Source organism: Aricia agestis, chromosome 12, assembly GCF_905147365.1.
Source record: "Aricia agestis chromosome 12, ilAriAges1.1, whole genome shotgun sequence".
In the NCBI taxonomy this organism is placed as follows: domain Eukaryota; kingdom Metazoa; phylum Arthropoda; class Insecta; order Lepidoptera; family Lycaenidae; genus Aricia; species Aricia agestis.
This window is the reverse complement of record NC_056417.1, coordinates 12,388,592-12,413,126: the sequence shown is the minus strand read 5'-3', so window position 1 is coordinate 12,413,126 and position 24,535 is coordinate 12,388,592. Positions and strand designations below refer to the sequence as shown.

General features: G+C 36.2%; 1 protein-coding gene and 1 long non-coding RNA gene across 3 annotated transcripts; one reads left to right on the top strand and one right to left on the bottom strand.

Annotated features, from left to right (window-relative positions):
- Window positions 1-1,701: 1,701 nt before the first annotated feature.
- On the bottom strand, window positions 1,702-8,237 carry LOC121732521 (transmembrane protein 104 homolog). 2 transcript variants are annotated; one of them, XM_042122436.1, is made up of 6 exons: window positions 8,217-8,237; window positions 7,494-7,653; window positions 6,974-7,186; window positions 6,228-6,487; window positions 3,383-3,582; window positions 1,702-3,034 (listed from the first exon to the last, which is right to left on the bottom strand). In XM_042122436.1, exons 2-6 carry the CDS (start codon window positions 7,572-7,574, stop codon window positions 2,280-2,282), a joined length of 1,509 nt encoding a protein of 502 aa, XP_041978370.1. In that variant the 5' UTR covers window positions 7,575-7,653; window positions 8,217-8,237; the 3' UTR covers window positions 1,702-2,279. The 2 variants fall into 2 exon arrangements, with proteins under 2 accessions (XP_041978370.1, XP_041978371.1); XM_042122437.1 differs by lacking the exon at window positions 8,217-8,237 and adding an exon at window positions 7,888-7,902.
- On the top strand, window positions 7,678-21,037 carry LOC121732522. The gene is made up of 3 exons (XR_006036390.1): window positions 7,678-7,737; window positions 13,924-13,926; window positions 21,027-21,037. It is a non-coding gene; the product is annotated as an uncharacterized LOC121732522 (long non-coding RNA).
- The last annotated feature ends 3,498 nt before the right edge of the window (window positions 21,038-24,535 follow it).

The following is a 24,535-nucleotide window of genomic DNA, read 5'->3' as shown; positions in this document are numbered from 1 at the left end:
TCTTGCAAACGCCATTTTCTAATAATAATTATTAATTATAACTTAATCAAAATTTTTGTTGTGCAATCTTTGGGTAAGAATATATTTTTTACAAAATCATAATATGGCAGTATAAGCAAGATAAATGAATATTTTTTTGGATTACAAATTACAATATTATATTGGCAAGTAGGTAACAAGTGCTAGTAAAAGCTTGAAATGGTAACACTCAGTATTAAATAATTACTTATAGGTACATAATAACTTATAGATTTCCTGCACATCGTGCTATTTTCTCGATCAACTATTAAAAAACATAACACAATAAAATCATTTGGATTTGGGCAGTTTTAAAATGTATACTTTCATAAAAATCACTCTCCACACTTGCGGCGCGAAAGCCCGCGAAGGCCGCGAACCGCGAGTTTGGAGGGTTATAGGGCGACTTCGCGTTCGCGCTTCGCGGCTTTCCCCGTCCGGTGTCGGTTTTTTGGCCCGCGAAAAAGGGCTCGCGAAGCACGAACGCGAACTGTTTGGACATAAGACACGTTTAGATGTCTTTTATCATTAATTTATAAACTAAGCTGCCAATTGAACATTCTTCACATCATAATAATTTAAAAAATTATATTACCTATAAGTATAAAAATTATATTCATTAAATATTTTCCATATTCTTTTAGTACCTTTAGCTGCTCTATAGCTCGGTTATCAAACATGTAGAAATAAATCAATGAATTTCATTCATTTGGGCATAAAAAATCTCAGTAAAACGATATTCCCACATGTGAATGAAAGAGAAAGTACAAGCTAGCTAATCGTGTTCGGTGACCGGACTATATAGTAGGTAAAACTTGCTTTCCATAATACATATCATGTTATTCCTCGCGTCCATCATAATCATGAAAGAGAAAGCATGATATTTCTGTTATAATAGGTAATTAAAAATTATAATTTTGCCATAAGTGAGTATAGCTGAGTATACTTGTATGGCACGAAAACTTAATGCAATTATTAATAATTAAATACAATAAAATACTGCACAATATAAATGCAAAATCTAAATGAATAGATTTCATGCATATTTGAAGGTATTTTATTTAAAACTTGCACTTATTATATAACTAACGTCTTGCTTTAAAATGAACACATAAATAATAAAAATTAATAAATTATTTACTTATTAGATATAAAAAAAAAATAAGTATAATGTGTTTCTAAATTCATAAGTGATAAAAAAGTAAATATCCTTTTTCATAAAAAAGCTTTTCATTAGGTATACTTACATTATACAAGCTTATGTATATACATACTACAAGTACTAACCATAAAATAACTTCTATCTTTCTATATTCCTTAAATTTCTAACATTATTTTGAATTAAGTAGGTACTTACGTAATTCAAAATAATAAGATTTATGTGCATTAATTATATTATTATTGTCTTTTTAGTTTTACTGGTTACGTTATGCACCATATTGAACAAAGAGAGCAGAGTTTAAAGAGAGAAAGAGACATTTTGAATACTTTTTAAATCCACAATTATTAGTTTTTATAAATAGAAATAAAATACTTGTAAGTTGTACTGTACTATTTAAAAATTACTGTGTACTCAAAACTGACTTCACCAATGCCTTGTTTTTTGTAATTTTTCTAGAAGTTTACTTATTCAATAACGTTATTTTTTGCGTAAAGCTCTGAGTGCCAAGTGTGAGTTTTTTGTTTGACATTCGATCGTGAACGCGTTTGGCGTTTACTAAGATTTTGTATGGAATTTGTACAGCGCCACCTAGTGATGCTCACGGGAGTGAGCCCAGCCCAGTGAGTAATTCCATACAAAATCTTAGTAAACGCCAAACGCGTTCACGATCGAATGTCAAACAAAAAATTCACACTCTGCACCCAGCTGGTTTCCTCCAAGGGCGGTGCCGTCGTGTTGCGGCCGTGATGCAGCGGTGAATGACGTCACTAGAACGTTGTCTATGTGGGCGGTATGGCGCGGTTTCCTAGAGAACGGTGTCAATTACCGTTCTCTAGGAAACCGCCCCATATTGCTTACATGAACAACTTTTAGTGCCGTCATTCACCGCTGTATTGCGGCCGCTGTATGACAGCGCCGCTTTTGGAGGAAACCAGAGCTTAAAGCCAATCAGAACTGTTAGTGAATGTCTGTAAAATAACTATATATGAATATTTGGTACTTATACTAAAAACTCCTCTCAGAAAACCTTAGAAACTGGCCCTAAGATGTCTATTTTATCTCTCTCTTTTCCTCTTTTCATCGTGTGCGTGCTTCAATGTCATCTTTCTAGCATATTCACTGATACTAGAATGATACAGACAAACGCCCAAATCAATACGAACCCTGCCCAAGCGATGTTCGAAAACGGGCTCTTGTACTTATTAACAACACCCAACCCCAGTAAATTAGTACAATGACGCCTCGCTGCCAGAACTAGAAAGGTCGGTATTATATACTGTATACCCGTCCCAGCGTAAGACCCGGTGAATTTGATCAGAACGCTAATATCCTCCAGAAAGTAAGTCAAGAGAATAGGAGGCACCACAGCCACTATCGGAAACAGTAGTTTTCTGAGTACAAAATTATACGTCTCCAAACGACTCGTATCTAGGAAGAGACCCTGTAAATTATTTCTTAGCGTTATAGCTATAATTGGAAAACTAGTAGACAAAGTAAAAACGGGGAAGAGCGCTAAGAAATACTCTATAACTTCTAAAAACACATTCTCATTGTCCGTTGGGATGAAATTCAGAGTGTAGAGATCGTTAAGGTGCGCGAAGGCAAACGCACCCGAGAACGCCAGAAGGAGATAGAAGATGCTTATGAGGAGGTAGTCTAGAGAGAGATGGATGCCGAGGTGACTCTTTCCTCTGATGGGGCTGATCAGCGCAGGCAGGGAGTGGTGGCACATGAAGGAGTAGACACAGGCCCCGAATAATGTTGGTATGCCGGTGTAGTCGAACGCTGGTGGCTTACCCTGAGGTCCATTTTTAGCCAGTAGAACTATGGCGATTGATATCATTATGGCGAATGCTGTAACAAAAGTTATTATTATTTACATGTAATATGTATTTAAAAGAAAAATATTGTGAGTCTGTTTGCAACGAGGCGAGCTTACAGAATATACTTATTAGTTGCAGCAAATTTTGAAAAAGACCGCAATTATTTTGTATGATAAATTACTGCAAAATGAAAGCAAACTGCCTATAGATTTCATTTTTATTTATATACTTAGTGTTTTTGCGATAATTCGGTTCGGGTGACTGAAGCTATATTAACAAACACAACTTAATAGAATTGGCGAAATTGGTTCAGCTGTCCTCGAAATTAGCAATCAGCAACACATTATTCATTTTTATATTCTACAATGTTGCCACTTACCAAGCCAGCGCATGCCTGAAGTGAACAACTGTAGATATTTAGTTTTCTGCACATTGAAGAACACAAATGGGCCCATCGCACCGAAGAAAGTCAGCAGTGCGATGCGGTAACACTCGAAACGTGTGATGCCTTCCGAGGATGTGAAACATGGTAGCACATCCCAGTCAGTGCTATTCGTAAGATTCGATGGGACTGATGAGCTGAAATATGATCATTTTACTTTTTTCAGTGTTTAAAAAAATTAAATTGTAAGCATCAATTTGGAATAATATAAAATAGCTAAACGGCGAGCTTTGTGAGGGCTCGCGCCGTCACACCTTGACTGACTGATGTTAAGGCGAGGATAAAGCCCAATTAGTTATTCCGTGACTCCCGGTTTACCTAGTTCCAATATAATAACGAAGTGTTAAAAAATATGAGATATAAAGCACAATATTCAAAATACCTTAAACCATAAACATTTTAATAAAACGTAATACTTTGGCTGTAATTAATTTACAAACTTACCTCCGAAAAAACTCTATTTCATCGAAATATAAGTATTAACTAGGATAATTGTACATTTTATTTGAATAAATTGTTAGTAAATCTATATTAATAATTCTTTAACCGAACAATTTTGTTTCTTAATATTTATTTCCAAAGATATTTAAAAAAAACATGAAAAATAGAGAAGATTCGCCCGAGAACCTATAGTTTTATGCTAAGCTAAAATGAATCTTATTGCGATGCGTATACGCTTGGTCTTTGGTTGTGTGCAACGTTATCGTTTTTGATTGAGATTAATCCCCGCCTTAACACATCTACATAATATAAAAAACCTTGACTGGTGATAAGTGATAACACATCTACAAATAAATAAAAATTACTATGTTAAGGCACAAATCAATAGGCGTGATAGTTTTTCCGCAAAGTGCACCACAAAATGTGAAGGTTGTGGGATATACTAGGGCTCGCTTCGCTCGCCCTGATAACACGTTTAGACAAACCGAATCTTGATTTACTTAATCGATTTTTGAGGTAATCGCTTTATCAGCACGCACGCGCCGTTCGCGCCGTATTTTAGAATTCGTTGTATGAAATGATGTGAAACATCGCACATTCGTTTTTTTTTTTCGAAAGTGTCTAAAGCTACTTGTCTAATTAAGACCATGGTAGTTTAATCGTGGCTATAAGTTATAACTAGTCTGTTCATGTTGCTAGTTGGTTTAGAGCTAAGCAATGAGGGGGCCTGGCCCCCTCCCCTAAAGTCACACGTGTGACATTCTTATCGGGAAATGTGAGCTGCGAAAATAAGCTATTTTTATCTGACGTGGGGACACGGGTCCCCCCTGCTCTTAAGGGGTCCGACCCCTTACTCACTATCTGACGAGTGAGGCTACTCGCGCGTGGTAGCACAAACTAGCTACGTACGAGTAATCGCGGTAGATGGGTTCAAGTTATTAACCGATTCAGTGCGGATGACACGGGAGCCGTGTCATACATGTTTTTAACGTGTGGCGTATGACACGTGAGCCGTGTCATTTAAAAAACGCTTGTATCTCCCTCAAATTACACTTTAGAAGATTCTACTTCGAACAAAACCGTCTTAATTTTCCACGTAAAACAACCCTATACGCTTCGTTTCTGAATATTCTGGGAATTGAAAAAAATAGGGGCTTTTATAGCCCGGCCGTACGCCCGCCGGACCCCCGCCGGAACACACTCTGTTCATACATTTTGTTGTGGACCCCGCATGCTATGAGAATTCTGACGTGTCAAAATGTATTTTTCTGATCAGAAATTCGGATAATGTGCGGCCGGGCTTTTTAGTAGTAAACTTTTAAGAAAATAAAGAAGTAATATTGGGAGCCAATAATATTCTATATTATTTTAGACTTTCAAGTTCTCGCAATTTTTTTTAAACAATAATGTAGAAAAATACTTGCCTTGATATCAAAGTATTACTAATCCACTAACGATTTTTGTTTTAATCTAAGTTGTTTCTTTCGAAAATATTTCTAACTAGCTGTTTTCGCAAACTTCCTTATCCATAGGAATAAAACTTTTCCCTCCGGTTAAAAGTGGTCTTGTTTACATCGGAAACCCAGATCTATTTAATATACTCATTTTTCTAACTTTGAAACCTACAAAAGGTTTACAACACCTGAATAAAAAAATCGCTTACCTGCCATTTTCAGGTTAAAACTTAGTAAAACTACTCGAAATCAATTCAAAACAACGTAGCCTTCCCTTAATATCAATGGTTTGGGTTCAGTTAAATAAATTAAGTTAATAAACACGCAAAAACCAAGAAAAACAATAAACCTTTTTGAACGTGGCGGGTGACACGGTAGCCGTGTCATCTACTTCTATGGCGTATAATACGGCTCACGTGTCACGAGAAAATTGTATGCCGCCACGACTGAAAGTCTTCAAAAAGGTGCGCCGCATTGAATCGGTTAATGTTGTTGCTTAATCTCGCACATTCGTCCGCACCGTACACGCCGCATTTCGTGTACTATGCGGTGCGTTCGGAGCGTACGGTGCTGACAAATGTGCGATCAGCTTTGGACAGATAACAAGTTTTCCAATTTGGAGGTGCAAAGTGCGGCGCTGCTACCTGAATGAGACTTCTTACTTCTTAAGTAGCAGTTAAAAAATTATGTAGTATGTTAAAACAAACAACTTAAGTTTATCATTTTGTTTAAAATCCACAGCCGAACTTATAACCTTCTCCTTTTTGGAAGTCGGTTAAAAATGCGGCACCGCGTCAGTTCTCTTCGGAGCTGACTAAAGCCCAATCAAAATATAAAAATGTTCTTTAGAATATATTTTTGAAAGAATAACATATTCAGAAACTTACCACACAACATCCATAAGTGATTTAGCCACAGCTGCAGAATATATGGACAGATCCCCATACAGATATATGCAGAGTGTACAGTAAAATATAGTTCTGCCCGTCTTGTTAAGAAAAAGGTTGGCCATTTCTCCGAGCTCTATACGCTTGTCCAGACTGTAGTATCGAGACGGTATTGTCTCCCCGCACACCAGAGGATCTTCCAAGTCTCCGTACCCAGGTTGGGAAGTTGATGGTTCCTCGTCAGATTCATTTTCTTGTATCTATAATAAATAAGTTAAGTGGTACTTTACAAAATTCTATATGGGGTATAAATGCCTCACAACGCAGTGAACGTGTTAATATAATGTATTAACAGCTTTGAGAGTAGTCAAGTCATTTACAAAAGAAGAGGCAAAAACATAATGCAAATTGCAACATTATCAAAACAGCTAAGTCAACAAATTATTATTCTTGTGAATAGTACAGTTAATATTTCAAGATCACTGGTCAATTGATTTATTTCAATTTATATTTATAATTTACTGTATCTTACTGCTGCAATTGGAGACAAACATTAATTACTTAAAGAATGTAATTAATTTAAAATTTGTATATAAGCCTCATACATACATACATTATCTGTCAAACTCTTCATTAAATTTAAGGTTAATCATAATTAAATGAGTGTGGCGGTTAGGTGTATAAAATTTTACAAAAGATTTTAAAAAATAAATGACAAACAAAGCCTTACACTATATTATACTTACACTATTCCTTTTGATAAACTGCAATCTTTTCCACTTGATAACAGCGTTAGCACAAGCCATGGTTTCTATGACATATGTGGCAGTCATGAAGCTCATGAAAGCCAGGAATAACAGTGCTATTGTGCTCAGACCCCATCCTGCTCGGGCAAACGCAGCCGGCAGTGTGAGCGCACCAGTACCAACAATAAGATTGAATATGTATATCAATCCGACCTGTAAATTAAGACGTTATATTTTGCCACATATTTATAAGTTTTTACCACTGAATTAAAAAACTGTAAACTTTTGTATTTGGAACACTTTTTTTTTCATTTTAAATCCTATTAATAGACAAAGGTATTTATACAAAAGTAATTAGATGAGCATAATATTATATTGAGTAAATAAACAAATTGGCTCCACTTTCAAACCTCTGGCCTACTTAGATTACAATATTTGGAGAGCGTTTGATATACTTAAATGTTGCTAAAACAAAACATTGAATGAGTACTTTCACAAAATTTATCATTTTAAAACTTACCCAAACTGAGTATTGATCACCAGCTGTTTCAGTTAAAGGCATCCTAAATAATTTTCTAATTATCCACGGTCGACGAGGCATTTCACGAACCAAAACATAGTAATTCGCTCTTTATCACAAATCTTTTGTGCCCCATAGAACACTGCCCGACTTCATAATCCTCAAAACAAAATATGTTACTTTTAAAACTGATAGGTTTGTTCCTTTTATGATAATTATTATGATTGATTTTGTTCAATTTATAGTTTTATTATCAAAATTCGGCAGAAGCATGGCAGACCCATAAAGTTAATATACCTAGCGGAATAGAGCAACAATCTCGATTCTCGAGCTGTCAAACGTAACCAAAATTGGTTTAAATCTGTGTGAAATATATGTGTACGTATACACTTACCAAGGATGATTGAACATGAATTCTATGAGATTAAATTGTCAACGTGGGGCACGTGCCGACTGGACGTCAAAAAAGAGTGCTGCTGTCATGTATCACACGTCTCTTTTTACCACGCAGTGTTACTGATAGTGACATCTCTCTTGCTCAGGCCTTTGTTTCTCTATTCCGCTAGGTATATTAACTTTATGGGCAGACCGCAGAAGTAAAATCACCACAAATTGCCACAAAATCACAGTAACCACACACAGGCAAAATATTAAATAGGTACTTAATACATCAAAACGACTTAAGTGCGTTACAAATAAGATTGAAATTACTTTGTTACTTACATAATTGGGTCTTTGAAAATGCTTCGAACAAACAAGCTGTCATACGTTGGACATATTTTTTTATTAACCCATTTATACCCAAATGAAACTGAGCCATGGAACATATAAATTTCCTTTATTAATTTATAGAAACCAATAAAATTATTAGGAAAACCCAAAAAAAACTTATTTTTTTTTAAATTCTTATATTAAAAAAATTGCCGTCCTTAAATGGGGCCAATGGGATCATACGGTGTACAAATTTTCGATACATATTTTATGAATGTACCGCGTTTTCACACATTTCTCAAATTGCCTTTGACCTTTTTCATGACGTAATGCTAGCCCATCAGAACAACGCGATTGTTGCGACAGCTTTTCGGGAAATTGACCCTTCATGCTGCAGGTTTGGCAGTACAGATATGTATTGCTGGTTGCAAGATTCTACCGCTTGTATGTCTCAAGTAATGACGACCAAATGCCGCCGAAATTGGAGCTGATGCAATTCTTGTTTTTATTACTTCGATGATGCAGCCGCCATGCGTTTGCCACTGCTACATCCAGCATTTACGTAAACAGTACCTACCAGTTACCACCAACTTTTGTTTCGTATAACAGTGCTAGAAAATCGATTGACCAATTGACTTGACGCCACGCATATCCTTGTTATAGCTTTGATAAAAATGTAGGAAGTTAATGTCCACATTCTTTTAACAGTAATACATCCGTTTACTTTTCCCAGAAGAAAAACGCTGTAATGGCTTCCCCCGATTGCATAGACATTATAATCCAGCCGATGTACAACAAATTCTGATTTAGTTGGTCGAAACGGTAGGTAGTCAAACTCGTCGTTTTCTTTTTTTTTTTAAATCCTTGACGGATACGACAGGACACTTTTCTGAACTGCCTTATAAAATAAAAAAAATAAATAAAAATAAAATATCTTTTTATTCAAAATGGGTATCATGATACACTTTTTGAAAGTCGAACGAAGAAACTACGTTGCCTACCACCGGTTCGGGAACTACCCCGCCGAGAAGAACCGGCGTAAGAAACTCGCACGGCCAACAGTATCAGTTGCACAATAGCCAGCTACCCCTTGGAATAGTGAAAAACTGCTAAAGAGACACATGGTTGCGAAGGAAAAACGAATAAATATATCTTTCCACTGTCATCTTCTATCATAGCAACTTCCTGAAGTCCATAGTATTTATCATAGCTATTGAATACCCTTCAGTTCATTGATTGTACGACATTGATCGGTGGACAAAAATTGGAATAATTTACATCCAATGTGCCCATTGGCCCCAAATAGGGACACTTGTATAAAACTACTCCTAATCCTTTAAAGACTAAAGCTTTTCACACTAATATGTGTATTTTTATAGGTTATAGTGTAATGAGCTCTTTCCAGTAAAAAAATATAAATGCCTAAAAGAAAAACTTAAAAATAAAAAATACTAACTTGGCGTCATTTCGAATGTTAGAAGCAGCTTCAGAAAAATCGTTATAAAACACTGTGAACTATTTTAATATTATTTGTTCCTTCCAGTAATAAAAAAAATATACTTTTAATAAATTGACACTTACAATAAAAATAAGTATAAACTTGAAAGACAAAAAAATTTAAGTAATTTTAAAATTGTCCTCGTTTGGGCACGGCGGGTCTATATGGGTTAATATGGCCATGTGGCTCCAGTACGTCTTGTCACTTGTGGGTCAAGTGTGCGCATTTAATTAAACTTTGATGCTTTAAAAAACTCAAATATAATTAGGACAATGAAACAAAAGTGTGATTTGTAAGACTGTTTATTTGTAACCAACTCAAACACAACAATAGTATTTTTCAGTAGCTTATATTTTAAGAAACTTTAGAAAACAATAACCTTTCCATTTGCGCACTCTTACCCCAGTATGTGTACGCAGCACTTTGGGTAAGAGTACTCAACAACAATATAATTTAAATACATATTTTAGAACATAAACTGTTGGCGACGCGACCGCCACCGTACTGCACCTTGCCACATTTTAGAAATGTAAAAAAAAGAAAGGTCTATGTTTCTCACAGTGTTGCCAACTTGGTGGAATTTCCACTAGATCTGGTGGTTTATTTTACCTTTCGGCGGGAAAAATTTGGTTTTAGTGGCTAGTGGATTTCTTAGTGGATTCGATTATTTAAGTTAGTGGTAGCTTCGACGTTAAACCACTAGTTTTTTTATTATGTTTCTAACCCTTGAAGACGTACACTGGAAACTTAATTATATTATTATTATCTTTATTCGTTTTGCCGCATTCTAACGCTGATATAGAGCGATTATTTAGCACGATGAATGTTGTCAAGACTTAACAGAGAAACCGGATGAAGTTTGATCGCCTTTCTTTCGTGCAAGGTTAGCACGCGAAGGCAAATGCTGTAATAACAACATAATACCAAAAACCGTATTACAAAAATTAGAACTTAAGAAATTTATTCTTCACAAACTGAACAAGTAAATGACAATGATTCCTCTGAAGACGTTCATCTTTTCTCTTTAGTTAAGTACCTACTTATACATAGGTACATAGGTAACTAAAGTTTTCCTTTTTGTAGTAACAAAAATAATTATTTCATAATAATAATAATAACGTTGTTGTTGTATTATTTTCAAATTATATTCAGATAGGTTGTTGTTGTCTTTACTTTATTTAGTGGAAGTGGTTTGAGAGGCCATTTAGGTTTTAGCGGTTTCTGGTGGTTTACGCTGCTGAATTTGGTGGGATAGTAAAAAAAAAGTTGGCAACACTGGTTTCTCAGGAAAAGGAAGTTATGTTTTTGCCTTTTTGCCTACGACCCTATTGGGCCGTCTTTTATTTAGTCTGTCTTTTTTATGTAAATGGCATTTCGTATCTTTTGTTTCACTAATCTGTCAAATTTGTCAATGTTGTTCAGAAAAGATTTAAGCCGGAAATTAGTATGAACGTAACAGATTACAGATCTGTTTAAGTAGAATATCATTGGACGTATAAAAAAAACTACTTGCTAGATTTCGTTCAAACCAATTTTCGTTGGTACTTTTTATAGTAATGTACATCATATATTTTTTGTAAGGGCCCCGAAGACGATCAAACGGTTTGACTCAAACACGTAAATTTTGGTTTGACTCAAACCGATTTGATCGTTTACAAAGCTAGTTTGAACGGTTTGTCAAACATTTACGTGTTTGAAGCTTGTTTGATGAAATTTCATATTTTCGTTGTGTTTGACGCGCCGTTTGATCGTGTTCCGGCGCGTTTGAGGTTTGATCAAACCCGGCTTAGTTTAGTGCTGGATTATGAAGAAGAAAAAAAGAAAGAAGCTGTAGTTTCTAGCACTTTCTGTAGATGTTCGTGGGTAAAACGATATTATGTTAGTCCATAGTCCATACCATTAATGGACCAGTCTTTTTTTTTTAAGAAATAAGGGGGCAAACGAGCAAACGGGTCACCTGATGGAAAGCTACTTCCGTCGCCCATGGACACTCGCAGCATCAGAAGAGCTGCAGGCCTTTTAAGAGGGAATAGGGTAATAGGGGAGGGTAGGGATGGGAAGGGAATAGGGGAGGGTAGGGAAGGGAATAGGTTAGGGGATTGGGCCTCCGGTAAACTCACTCACTCGGCGAAACACAGCGCAAGCGCTGTTTCATGCCGGTTTTCTGTGAGAACGTGGTATTTCTTCGGTCGAGCCGGCCCATTCGTGCAGAAGCATGGCTCTCCCACATATATCTTTTTTTTCTCTCTTCTGACAGAGGACATTAACGTTATAAACATAAGATAAGAAAATCGCGATCCTCGTTCTAGAATCTAGAGCATCTTCTGCATCACAAGACGTGTACTCGACAGCGCGTATTGAATGAAACTGCGCAGTGTCGTTTGACAAACCGTTCCAACCGACATCAAACGGTTGCATCAAACACGTAAGGTTTGAATCAAACCGTTTGATCGTCTCCGGGGCTCTTTAGACTTATCATGCCTAAAGATACTTTAGAAATTAGAGGGGGACACACATTTTACCACTTTGGAAGAGTCTCTCTCGCAAACTACTCAGGTTAGAAAAAAATGATGTTAGAAACCTCAATATGATTTTTCAAGACCTATCCATAGATACCCCACACGCACAGCTTAGATGTTTTTTTTTTGTTTCAGTTGTACCTATGGGGAACCCTAAAATTTTTTAAAAATTTTAAAATCTTAATGCGGTTTATAGACTACATTACCACAATAGACATAACTACCAGTAGTTCGACTGCAAAGAAACGGACAGGTTTCAATATCTGTCAAATTCGTCGGGTTTCACTAGGATTATGAACGGAATGTGCCTCGCGCTGGCTGATATAATTTATTTTTAAATATTTAAAATAAAGATTTCAAAATTGGAGTCTGACAATTTTAATCGCATGTGCCAAAACACAAACAACAATACGACCAAAGAGAAACACGTCCAGCGAAAATGTCAAAATTTTTAAATTCGTAGGTAACAATTTAACAACCCTAGCGACGATTTTCGTCATAATACGTCAAATTTAAAAATTTCATCATCAGTTCTAAGTCGACATACTCTATCATTCTGTCTACTCTGACATTACCTTACCAAGTTTCAATAGTATAGCTCTTATAGTTTCGGAGAAAAGTGGCTGTAACATACGGACGGACAGACAGACAGACAGACAGACAGACATGACGAATCTATAAGGGTTCCGTTTTTTTGCCATTTGGCTACGGAACCCTAAAAATGTAAATGAAATTAATCCCTCATTATTTCATTAATCATTAGGTCATTACAGTTCCACAAGGCTATTTATGAACGTGGTAGAGAAAAAGATTACTAAACGCAGAAATAGAAATCTTATGGCCCGGGAGCTGTCAATCTCAAAAGTACCCTCATACTTCATGAATCATGATAGTGTGCATAAATTTTTTTGATGAAAATAGATAGTTTAGAACTATAGCTACACGAAACGCTCGGTTTGCGTGGATTTGCAAAGCTGGAAGCACGTAAAAAATTTTTTTGAAAAAAAAATTCAAAAATGTTTTGCCCTGACCATGTGCATTGGTTTTTTTTTTAATGAAATATGGTGGCAAATGAGCAAACGGGTCACCTGATGGAAAGCAACTTCCGTCGCCCATGGACACTCGCAACATCAGAGGAGCTGCAGGTGCGTTGCTGGCCTTTTAAGACGTGGGAGAGCCATGCTTCGGCACGAATGGGCCGGCTCGACCGGAGAAATACCACGTTCTCACAGAAAACCGGCGTGAAACAGCGCTTGCGCTGTGTTTCGCCGAGTGAGTGAGTTTACCGGAGGCCCAATCCCCTACCCTATTCCCTTCCCTACCCTCCCCTATTCCCTTCCCTTCCCATCCCTACCTTCCCCTATTACCCTGTTCCCTCTTAAAAGGCCGGCAACGCACTTGCAGCTCTTCTGATGCTGCGAGTGTCCATGGGCGACGGAAGTTGCTTTCCATCAGGTGACCCGTTAGCTCGTTTGCCCCCTTATTTCATTAAAAAAAAAAAAAAAAAAAAAGACGGAATAGGGTAATAGGGGAGGGTAGAGATGGGAAGGGAAGGTAAAAGGGGAGGGTAAGGAAGGGAATAGGGAAGGGGATTAGGCCCCGGTAAAAAATTTGCCTAAAGTGTATTCAATAGAAAATTCCTTTACCTTTTAGGAAAAAAATACGCAAATCAATTTTTTTGGCCGGAAGTGAGTCAGGCAAGCGTGTTTTCTGTGAGCTCGTGGTATTTCTCCGGTCGAGCCGGCCCATTCGTGCCGAAGCATGGCTCTCCCACGGTAAAAAAATATTTAATCGCTACACTTTATAGAAAACGAGTTCAGAGTCAATGAACTTTAAGGTGGTTTGCTGAACATTTCCGGCTGTTTTTGAGTCCGCAAACCAACATAATCTTAAAGAAGACATTGAAAGGAACAAATTGAAAAAAAAATCATGACACGTAATGAGGGCAAAATGATCTCCCTCATCAGGCACACATACCCCGCGTTCCAGATGACGTTAGAAACGCTTACGCTCAACACCGTAGTTTTTCCCGTTCCACTAGCATGTGAGCGTCAGTGATACAAACCCAAGTGGAACGGATTATGGATCGTTTTGAGCGTTTTGAGAAAAGTTTAAAAAAAGAACTTTTTTTTTATACATAGGTACATTGAACCGAACTTGGATATTACGATCCTTTTCTTTAAGTCGTAAATAAAATTAATTTTATTGTTTATGGTTACATTTATCTTACAAATAAAATACATAATATTATATTTGTTTCGTTTTTAGTATTACATTTTTTTACTTAGTTAAACTTTTATTATATTTGAGTTTTCACATTGAATCATATTTTAATAACAAAACCACATACTTTGAATATTGACTATTGTCAAAATATACATATAAACGTTAGGTAACAGTACCGCTTATTGCTTAGTCAAGTACGAGTAAGTCAACAGGTATGGGAGAGATGAAAATTAATATTAATTATTATATTTTATAAGAAATCATTTGACCTTTCATTTAAAACAATTTATTTGCCAATCAAAATATTTCATTAAGTGTTATTTAATTTATTTAATTAAAATATTATTTGTAATGAAATAATATTTTAAAGTTTTTTTGTCTCTACTCTCTCCTGAAAACTTTCTGAACATGGCTTTCGCGATATAGTTACGTTAAAATTAAAAAAAAAACTAGAACGCCCCCTATGACCCATCTTCGTCAAGGGTCGTTTTGAGCGAAAATGATGACGTCATGAGTGACGTCATAGCCGCGATCAAAACGACCCCGGTCGCCAAAGGGAACGGCAGAAGGGGACGTTTTGAGCGTTTTGGTCAAAATTAACGTCATCTGGAACGCAGCCTTAGAGGCTTGTCTGACTCACTTCCGGCCAAAAAAATTGGTTTGCGTATTTTTTTCCTAAAAGGTAAAGAAATTTTCTATTGAATACACTTTGGGCAATCCAGTGCACATGGTTAGGGCAAAATATTTTTCAAATTTTTTTTTCTGCACTTTCTACACATTGGGCCAGCGCGGCGCGCCGATATAGTGGACGTACTGTAAAAAAAAAAGACGGGTTGCACTCCGGGAGTGCCGGCAGAAGTGAAAACTTGATTATTAACGTTGTGTATCAATGAGTTTCTAAAATACTAGAGTAGCAATGTCTTACAAAAGATTCTCAGAAATGCGTAACCACTTTTTTGTTCAAAAGACAATGTCAAGTCATATATTCGTTATGTCATTATGTATGTGAGATATGCCTGCAGGCATCTTCGAAGTGGCAACGCGTTGCTACCGTAAACTTCCAATCTAGTTACGTTAGTAACATAGAATATCATTGTTGTGTATTATTTTTTTTAACCCATTTTTATGAAAATCGTTTTTTGAAAAATCGATTTTTTTAATGAATCGAAACCCTTACAATTTTTTTAACCCATTTTTTACAAATTTTTTATGAAAATCTATTTTTAAAAAATCTATTTTTTTAATTAATCGAAACCCCGTACAATCGATTAAAAATATCAACAATCGAAAAAAAACAATCGCTTGTGTTAGAAATTGTTTAAATAATAATTGTTTACAATCATGATCAATATTTTATTTACTCAGTTTAATTCTCAAATGTTAATTTGATTGCCAACAGTCAAACGAAATGTTAAGCTTAATTATTGATTGTAAAGTCTAGATATTATTTTAAATTTTTATCAAATATTTATAAGGTAGTTCTAAAACTGTTATATTTAAATGATTTATATCCGAAAGGTATAAATAGGATAGTCGCCATATTGGCGCGGTCATTACTGTTCCAAACGTCGAACTGACAAAGTGTAATAATTAGTTACCAAAGTGTTCGTGTATAATAAAAGTATTGATCTGATTTGGGTTTTACTTTTTCAAATCAGAAGTGTTGGATAATGATCGCCTACGGGCTACGGCCTAAATCTGGTGATGTAGTGATAGCGCGCAAAAGTTGGTAAGTCGCAATTATATGACATTATTACAGTTATAAATTCGAAATTATTAACGGCTTACTTCAAAACCTATGCATGCTGTGTTGAAATTGCATTGCTATAAAATATGAGTTTACTGTATAAAATTTTAAACTGATATTTGAGTAAAATACAAAGAATTTTCTAGGGATATTGTTTTACTGTTAATATTCAATATTATACTATGTCCATTTGGTTTTACGAATACGATATTTTATTAGATTACAAATGTACATAACTGAGAAAACGGATATATTATATTTTTTTTTCTAAGTACCTGCTTGTTTTTTTTTAAAGCAATAACAAAGCGACTATTTTCAGATATTTGTGCTATTGTTTTTTTTTAGCTGTGTCTCGGCTCGCTTTAGCCATTTATTACATTAGTAATATAATGTAAGCCTGCAATATTTTCCGTTCTATTTTTCTAAATACCTACATTTTCGTATTAATTTTAGATAATAATAGCCGGTGATAATATCATTGTAAAGATATTCATTTGCACAAGTTTTAGTTATTCACAAAAGTAATATGTCAGACCGTGAAGGCACACCGACTGGTCCTACACCTTGTTCTAGAAAACGTTCAAATAATTTGACTGGATCGACTCGAAAAAGCCGTAAGCGACATCGTAACCCGTCTACTGGCAGTTCCTCTTCTGGTAGTGTCAGTTCAGATCGTCACCGTCGATATTTAAGACGTCGCTACAGTCGTTCTCGTACAAGATACTCGTGTCGTAGATCTCTAGTTAGTGACTCTGCTTCGACACGTCATAGTTTACGATCAGGTTCGCGCGGGACGCCTGTACGTGACCGTGCACGTACTTCTCATCGTCGTTCTCGTTCGCGATATCGTAGGTCACGAGTAGATTCATTAACGCCTCGACATCGACAAAAGTCTCGTTCTGGTGCACGGCGGAATGATCGCGATAAACCATGTGGAAGTGCAGACTTGACTGAAACCCCTAATTTGCAAGATAATTCAAATAATATTCTTAACCAATTGATTAGTGCATTACGGGGTGGAAATAATTTACGTAATAATAATCCTAGTCATGTGCAGGGATCGCAAAATATAATAACTGAGTTTGACCCAGCCTCAAAATGTCAAACCATAAACGATTGGATCGCTAAAATTAATGAATCTGCAGAAATTTACGGATGGTCAGAACAGCAAACTATCTTTTATGCTTTACCAAAACTCTCCGGTTTAGCAAAAAAGTGGTACGATGGGCTTACAAGCGTTAAATTTAGCTGGGTAGAATGGCAACAAAAATTGTTGAAAACATTCCCGAGTGATCACAACTATGCTGATCTTTTGGTTGAAATGCTTAACAGAAAAAGTCGACGTAATGAAACATTAGTTGAATATTTTTATGATAAAATTATGTTGATTAATCGGTGTCAACTAAAAGGTCGGCAAGCTGTAGACTGTTTAAGCCACGGAGTTTACGACAATAATATTAGAATGAATATAGAAGGAGCACAATTCAGTGATCCTGATCAAGTACTTAATTACTTTCAGAATATTTCTCATATAAAAGAGGACACAATAACAATCAAAAAGAATTATTTTAGAGATCGTAGCCATTTTGATAACTTACGTAAAATTTCCGATTCACAAGACAGTAAATTTAAAAATAATTTTGAGAGTACCAGTAATAAAAAAGTTATACATGGAGTTACCTGTTACAATTGCAAAGAAACTGGTCATACAGTAGCAAATTGCACAAAAGAGATTCTGAAATGTATCAAATGTAAGCGTTACGGTCATTTAGAGCTTAATTGTAAAGTTAGTTTGACTAATAAATATAAATCCAATAATAATATTGAAAATCTAAAAGTTGCTGATCCTAAACAAAACTCAAAACAGGTAATGACTATCGATGAAACTTTAGGCAACACTAATAATAAATATTTTAAACAGGTTAACGTTGATGGAATAAATATATCTGGTTATGTAGATCTTGGAAGTGAATGTACACTGATAAGCGATAAAGTTAAAAACATTCTAAAATTGGAAGTAAATAATACTAATCTGCCAACTTTGAAAGGATTTGGAAACAGCGCTATTACTCCTGAAGGGAGAATAAACATTCACATAAAATTAGACATGGTTGAATTGCAAGTACCAGCGTTCGTAGTTCCTGCATTATATTTACCCGCGGATATATTAATAGGACAGACTCTCACAGAACATCCTTCAGTCCGAGTATTTAAATCGGACAAAGATCTGATTCTTTACCAAGTTTCTCCAAATAAATCTAATGTGATCACCCTCAAATCTAAAGAGGACGCTACAGTTAGTCATAATTGTTCAATAGAAGTATATAGTAATACGGAATTCACTGGATTTGTTAGTGTTACACCCGATCTTAGGCTAAATCCAGAAACCGAATATTTAATTTTGCCTGGCACATATTCTGTAACCAATGGCTTAGGGAATATTGTGTTGATTCCACTTAACTTTAAGGATATACAGATAGCTAAAGATACAATTTTGGTTCGAGGTATAGGTATTCCTAATCAAATATTTCCTAAAAATATTAAAAATAGTTGTATTGTGAATGTTAGGCATGTGTCTCACGACAGTGCCCAAATTTCACATAATGACCTCAACATTGATAAAACGCTATTACCTGAGGCTATTAATAAATTACTCGGTTTATTAAATGAATACAGAGACTGTTTCGCGTTCTCAACTGGTGAGTTAGGTAAAACATCGGTAGCTGAAATGACAATCAATTTGCATGACAAATGCCCTGTTACATACCGTCCGTATAGGCTGTCACTAGCAGAGCGCGAAAAAGTTTCTCAAATTATATCCGAACTTTTGGAAAGTGACATAATTCGAGAATCTAATTCAGAGTATGCGAGCCCGATAATATTAGTGCCAAAGAAAAATGGTGAACTGCGTCTTTGCGTCGATTATCGGGCGCTTAATCGTAAAACCGTCAAGGACAAATATCCTATGCCTTTAATTGACGATCAAATAGATAGTCTTCACGGACAAAAATATTTTAGTACCTTGGACTTGACCCAAGGTTATCATCAGATTCCCATGTCAGAGAACTCCAAACATTATACAGCGTTCGTCACACCTGACGGACATTACGAATATAACCGTATGCCGTTTGGTCTGACGAACGCTCCAGCGGTATTCCAAAGAATGGTACATAAACTATTATTTAAGCATAAAATACCGGCTGTTCTTGCATACATGGATGACATAGTAATAGGATCTAGTTCAGTAGACGAAGGGATACATAAATTGAAATTGGTACTAGATATATTGCGTGAAGCTAATCTGTCTTTGAATTTAAAGAAATGCCATTTTTTTAAGGAATCAATAGAATATTTAGGATTTGAAATATCACGAAATGGAGTTAGGCCTGGTTCTCGAAAAATAGATGCGGTATTGGCATTTCCGGCTCCTAAAAACCCACACGAGATACGTCAGTTTATTGGCCTAGCTAGCTTTTTCCGTAAGTTTATTTATAATTTTGCAACTGTAGCTAGGCCTCTAACTATGTTAACTAGAGCAAATATTCCTTGGAGGTGGGGTGAAGAACAAATTAATGCATTTTCTAAAATTAAGGAATCCCTAACGTCAAGACCAGTACTTAGTATTTACAATCCCAGTCATCTCACTGAGCTTCATACTGACGCCAGTCAACATGGCATTGGTGGAATTTTATTGCAAAGGGAAAACGAAAACTCATCTCTTCGAGCTGTTGCTTACTACAGCCGACAAACCTCTCCAGAGGAACAACATCTTCACTCGTACGAATTGGAGACGTTGGCTGTAGTAATGTCGTTAAATCGCTTCAGAGTTTATTTAATTGGTATTCAGTTTAAGGTGGTGACTGATTGTAATGCGCTAAGAACAACATTAACAAAACGAGACCTAATTCCGCGCATTGCACGATGGTGGCTCCTTATACAAGATTACGATTTCACCGTAGAATATAGACCAGGTAGTCAGCTCCAACACGCAGATGCATTGAGTCGCAATTCTTTACCTTTTACTGACGAAGACAGACCTGAAGTTAACGTGTTTAAAATAAATTTAGATGCCCAGACTTTACTTTCTATACAATTAGCTGATCCCAAATTAAAACTTATTAAATGTATTCTTGATAAGAATTGTGCAGAAGCGAAGGATGTTATGAATAATTATTGTTTAAAAGACGGGAAAATTTACAGAAAAGTTGGGGATTCGTTGAGATGGGCAGTGCCACGTGATGCTAGATGGAAGGTTTGTCTTTTGTGTCATGATGAAAGTGGTCATTTTTCCTTTGAAAAGACCTTAGATAAAATGCGGAGAGATTACTGGTTTTCGGGCATGACACGTTTTGTTAAAAAGTATGTACGATCATGTATTCAATGTGCCTACGCGAAAGAACCTTCTGGAAAGAAGCAAGGTATGTTGCATCCCATACCCAAACCTACAACGCCATTCGAGTGTATACATATAGATCATGTGGGTCCTTTTGTCCGCAGTAAGAAAGGAAATACTTACATATTAGGAATTATTGATGCGTTTACAAAGTTTATTGTGTTACGGCCTGTTCGGAATACTAAAAGTAAAACTTCGATTCAGGTCTTACAGGAATTCATAGGGTTATTTGGCTCTCCTAAGGTTGTAGTTTCTGATAGAGGTACTAGCTTTACCTCAGCAGAGTTTAAACAGTTTATGGAATCCAACCAAATAAAACACGTTAAAAACGCGGTAGCAACACCTAGAGCAAACGGTCAAATCGAGCGTTATAACCGTTCTATTCTTGGCTCATTGACTGCTCTTAACTTTACCGAAGACGATCGCAACTGGGACAGAGAACTAAACAAAGTACAATGGAGTTTAAATAACACTATTAATAAAGGTATAGGCAAAACTCCAGCTGAGATCGTTTTCGGTAAGCAGACTGTAAATATTGCAGAAAGTCATCTGCATGAGACTTCAATGAATTTAGAGCAAAACGAAAACATTCAAGAAACTCGGGAAGAAGTAGCTTCTCACATACGTAAGGAACAGAATGCGATGAAAGCCCGATTCGATAAAAAACGTTGTACTGCTCACGTGTATAAAGTAGGAGATCTAGTTATGGTGTTAAAAAACGTAAATAATGTCGGTAATAGCAGCAAACTGGTTCCCCCATACAGTGGACCCTACAAGGTTTCTGCTGTGCTAGGAAACGATCGTTACGAAGTCTGCAGTATAGACGGTTTTTCGAGCAGAAAATATAAAAACGTGTACTCGGCGGATAAAATGAAGCAGTGGATAAGGTTGGGACCTCTCGGTAGTAGCTCCGATAATGATTCAAATGACTCAAGTGCTGAATGATACTTTACCATGAACTTTGTTAACTACTCTATATATAATAAATATTATAATTTAAAAACTATACTTTAACTATACATAAATATATTATACATTATACATGAATTAAATTTTACAACGAAATTATTTCAGTTTATTTATATTAATCAACTTAATTCTGGATTATTTATATATTTTATGATTACTATTTTTGAAATGGTCTTAATGAAATTATGTTACTATTACATGTCTTAAGCGACTCGAAATATCAGTGGAATTTACAATTGCATTCTATTGCGGATAACATAACAAAAGTACATCCTGTGTGTGTACATTACACCTGCTGCAAGGCCGAAACACCCTGTGCGTGTACGCGGTAGTGTGGCTCACGGTTTAGTACACCTTGTGCGTGTACATTACGTCCAATGCTGCAAGGCCGAAACACCCTGTGCGTGTACGCGGTAGTGTGGCTCACGATTTAGTACACCTTGTGCGTGTACATTACGTCCAATGCTGCAAGGCCAAAACACCCTGTGCGTGTACGCGGTAGTGTGGCTCATGATTTAGTACACCTTGTGCGTGTACGTTACGTCCAATGCTGCAAGGCCGAAACACCCTGTGCGTGTACGCGGTAGTGTGGCTCACGATTTAGTACACCTTGTGCGTGTACATTACATCTATTGCTGCAAGGCCGAAACACCCTGTGCGTGTAAGCGGCAGTGTGGTTTACAACTTCGGTACACCCTGTGTGTGTACGCTACATCCATTGCTGCAAGGCCAATACATCTTGTGTATGTACGCGGTAGTGTGGCTTACAACTTCGGTACACCCTGTGTGTGTACGCTACACCAGCTTGCTACAATGCCGCTACACCCCGTGTTGGTACGTGGTGGTGCGGCCTACGACCCCGTTGCACCCCGTGTGTGCTATATTGCTATGCCTGCAGCCTGTTCTAGTGATTTCCTAGAAAAGTGCGTTTTGTATATGCGAAAATTAGCTCAGAGTTAAGTGAACCACAAAGTGAAGTGAAATTATAAAGTGCTAATTAAATAATAGAGTGCAGTGTGAAGAAAGCTACAAAATGAAGTGAAACTATCAAGAAAATAATATAGTGCTAAAAATATTCAAAATGAAGTGAAATGAATATTGTAATGTTAATCAAAATTGAATGGGGTCATTCAATAATCATAATAGGATGGCCGAAAATAAAATAAACATTTATACAATCTGTTAAAATGTTAGTGTGCTTGCATAATAATAATTATAATAAAATATTATATTGTTAGTTTCTCATAAATAGTCAATCTGTTAAATGTTAGTGTGCTTGCATATTATATTATAAAATATTATATTGTTAGTTTCTCATAAATATCAACCTGTTAAAATGTTAGTGTGCTTGCATACTATATTATAAAATATTATATTGTCAGTCTCTTATAAGTAAATAGTATAATAAGAAAGTAACTAAACATTTTTTTTTCTCTTCTGCCTGAGGCCAGGCATTGATTCAGGATGGCCGAATGTTAGAAATTGTTTAAATAATAATTGTTTACAATCATGATCAATATTTTATTTACTCAGTTTAATTCTCAAATGTTAATTTGATTGCCAACAGTCAAACGAAATGTTAAGCTTAATTATTGATTGTAAAGTCTAGATATTATTTTAAATTTTTATCAAATATTTATAAGGTAGTTCTAAAACTGTTATATTTAAATGATTTATATCCGAAAGGTATAAATAGGATAGTCGCCATATTGGCGCGGTCATTACTGTTCCAAACGTCGAACTGACAAAGTGTAATAATTAGTTACCAAAGTGTTCGTGTATAATAAAAGTATTGATCTGATTTGGGTTTTACTTTTTCACTTGTTCAATTAATCGATTTCGATGTGTAACTACACTACACACTAGTCTCCAACCGTCTTACGGTTTTTCGATCAGCACGAGAATCTGACGCGAGTTTCACAGTTTGTACCAATGATATTCTACTTAAACAGATATGTTACGTCCATACTATTTTCCGGCTTAAATCTCTTCCGAACAATTTTCAAATTCAAAATTGCAGACATTGACAAATTTGACAGATAAGTGAAACAAAAGATACGAAAAACCATTTACATAAAAGAGACAGTTCTATTTTTAAACGTCGAATCGTATCGCTGTCTCTTTCTTCGCCTGAGCTATGACGAAAATTCGATTTTTCGAGATTGTTCGAAAAAATAATTGAAAATGTAAATAATCGAGGTATTTATTGCAATCAAGACATGTGGTAAGAGATTCCATGTGTTTTGTTTACTTTCGAGTCATAATTGGTACATTTTCGAAACACGCACGACGTCATTTTCAATTTATTTAGGTAAGACAAGACGCGGCACGTTCGTGACTGCGCTCGATGCAGACTAAACAACAGACGGCCCAATTGGGCCGTATTTGAAGCTTCACAACGCGCGCGGTGGTAACATATCTGGTTTGAGTATATCATCAGTAGTTTGTACCATAAAGTTAATATACTATATTAACTTTATGGTTTTTACCCATCCCACAAAAGTGCTCAACGCCGCTAAAGAAGTTTTCACTTCAAAAATATCCATTTTGCTGCGAGACGTCCGTTGCGTACGATACCGACCTGTGGAGTGTGGACGCCACAGATTACTAGTATATATTTGTAGAGTGGACGCCACAGATTTTAAGAAGTGTTCTGAGGTGGACGCCAATATAATATAATTATTGTATTATCTATGCTGGACGCTTACCTTTACGCGGTACGTCACAACCTCAGAACATGAAAATAAGGTCACAACTCACAAGTCACAACACAACTGCAAGCGTGATAAACTGTCGACGGCTGCCGTCGACTGCCGCCGACACGTGCCGTCGACTGCAGCCGACGCGTGCCGCCGACGCGTGCCGCCGACACGTGCCGTTCGTCTGTAAGAAGCGCTCTAAGAACAATAATATTAAATTAACGTCACACAAACGTCACAGTAATGTACAGTTATAGAGTAGGTAATAAATATGTACAGT

What these genes read in the sequence shown, in the direction of transcription:
- LOC121732521 (XM_042122436.1), bottom strand. Translation starts at nt 7,574, where the DNA reads ATGCCTCGTCGACCGTGGATAATTAGAAAATTATTTAGGATGCCTTTA. An exon ending in GTGATCAATACTCAGTTTGG is followed by an intron (nt 7,187 to 7,493) that starts GTAAGTTTTAAA and finishes CTTAATTTACAG; the next exon opens with GTCGGATTGATATACATATT. An exon ending in TCACTTATGGATGTTGTGTG is followed by an intron (nt 3,583 to 6,227) that starts GTAAGTTTCTGA and finishes ATCATATTTCAG; the next exon opens with CTCATCAGTCCCATCGAATC.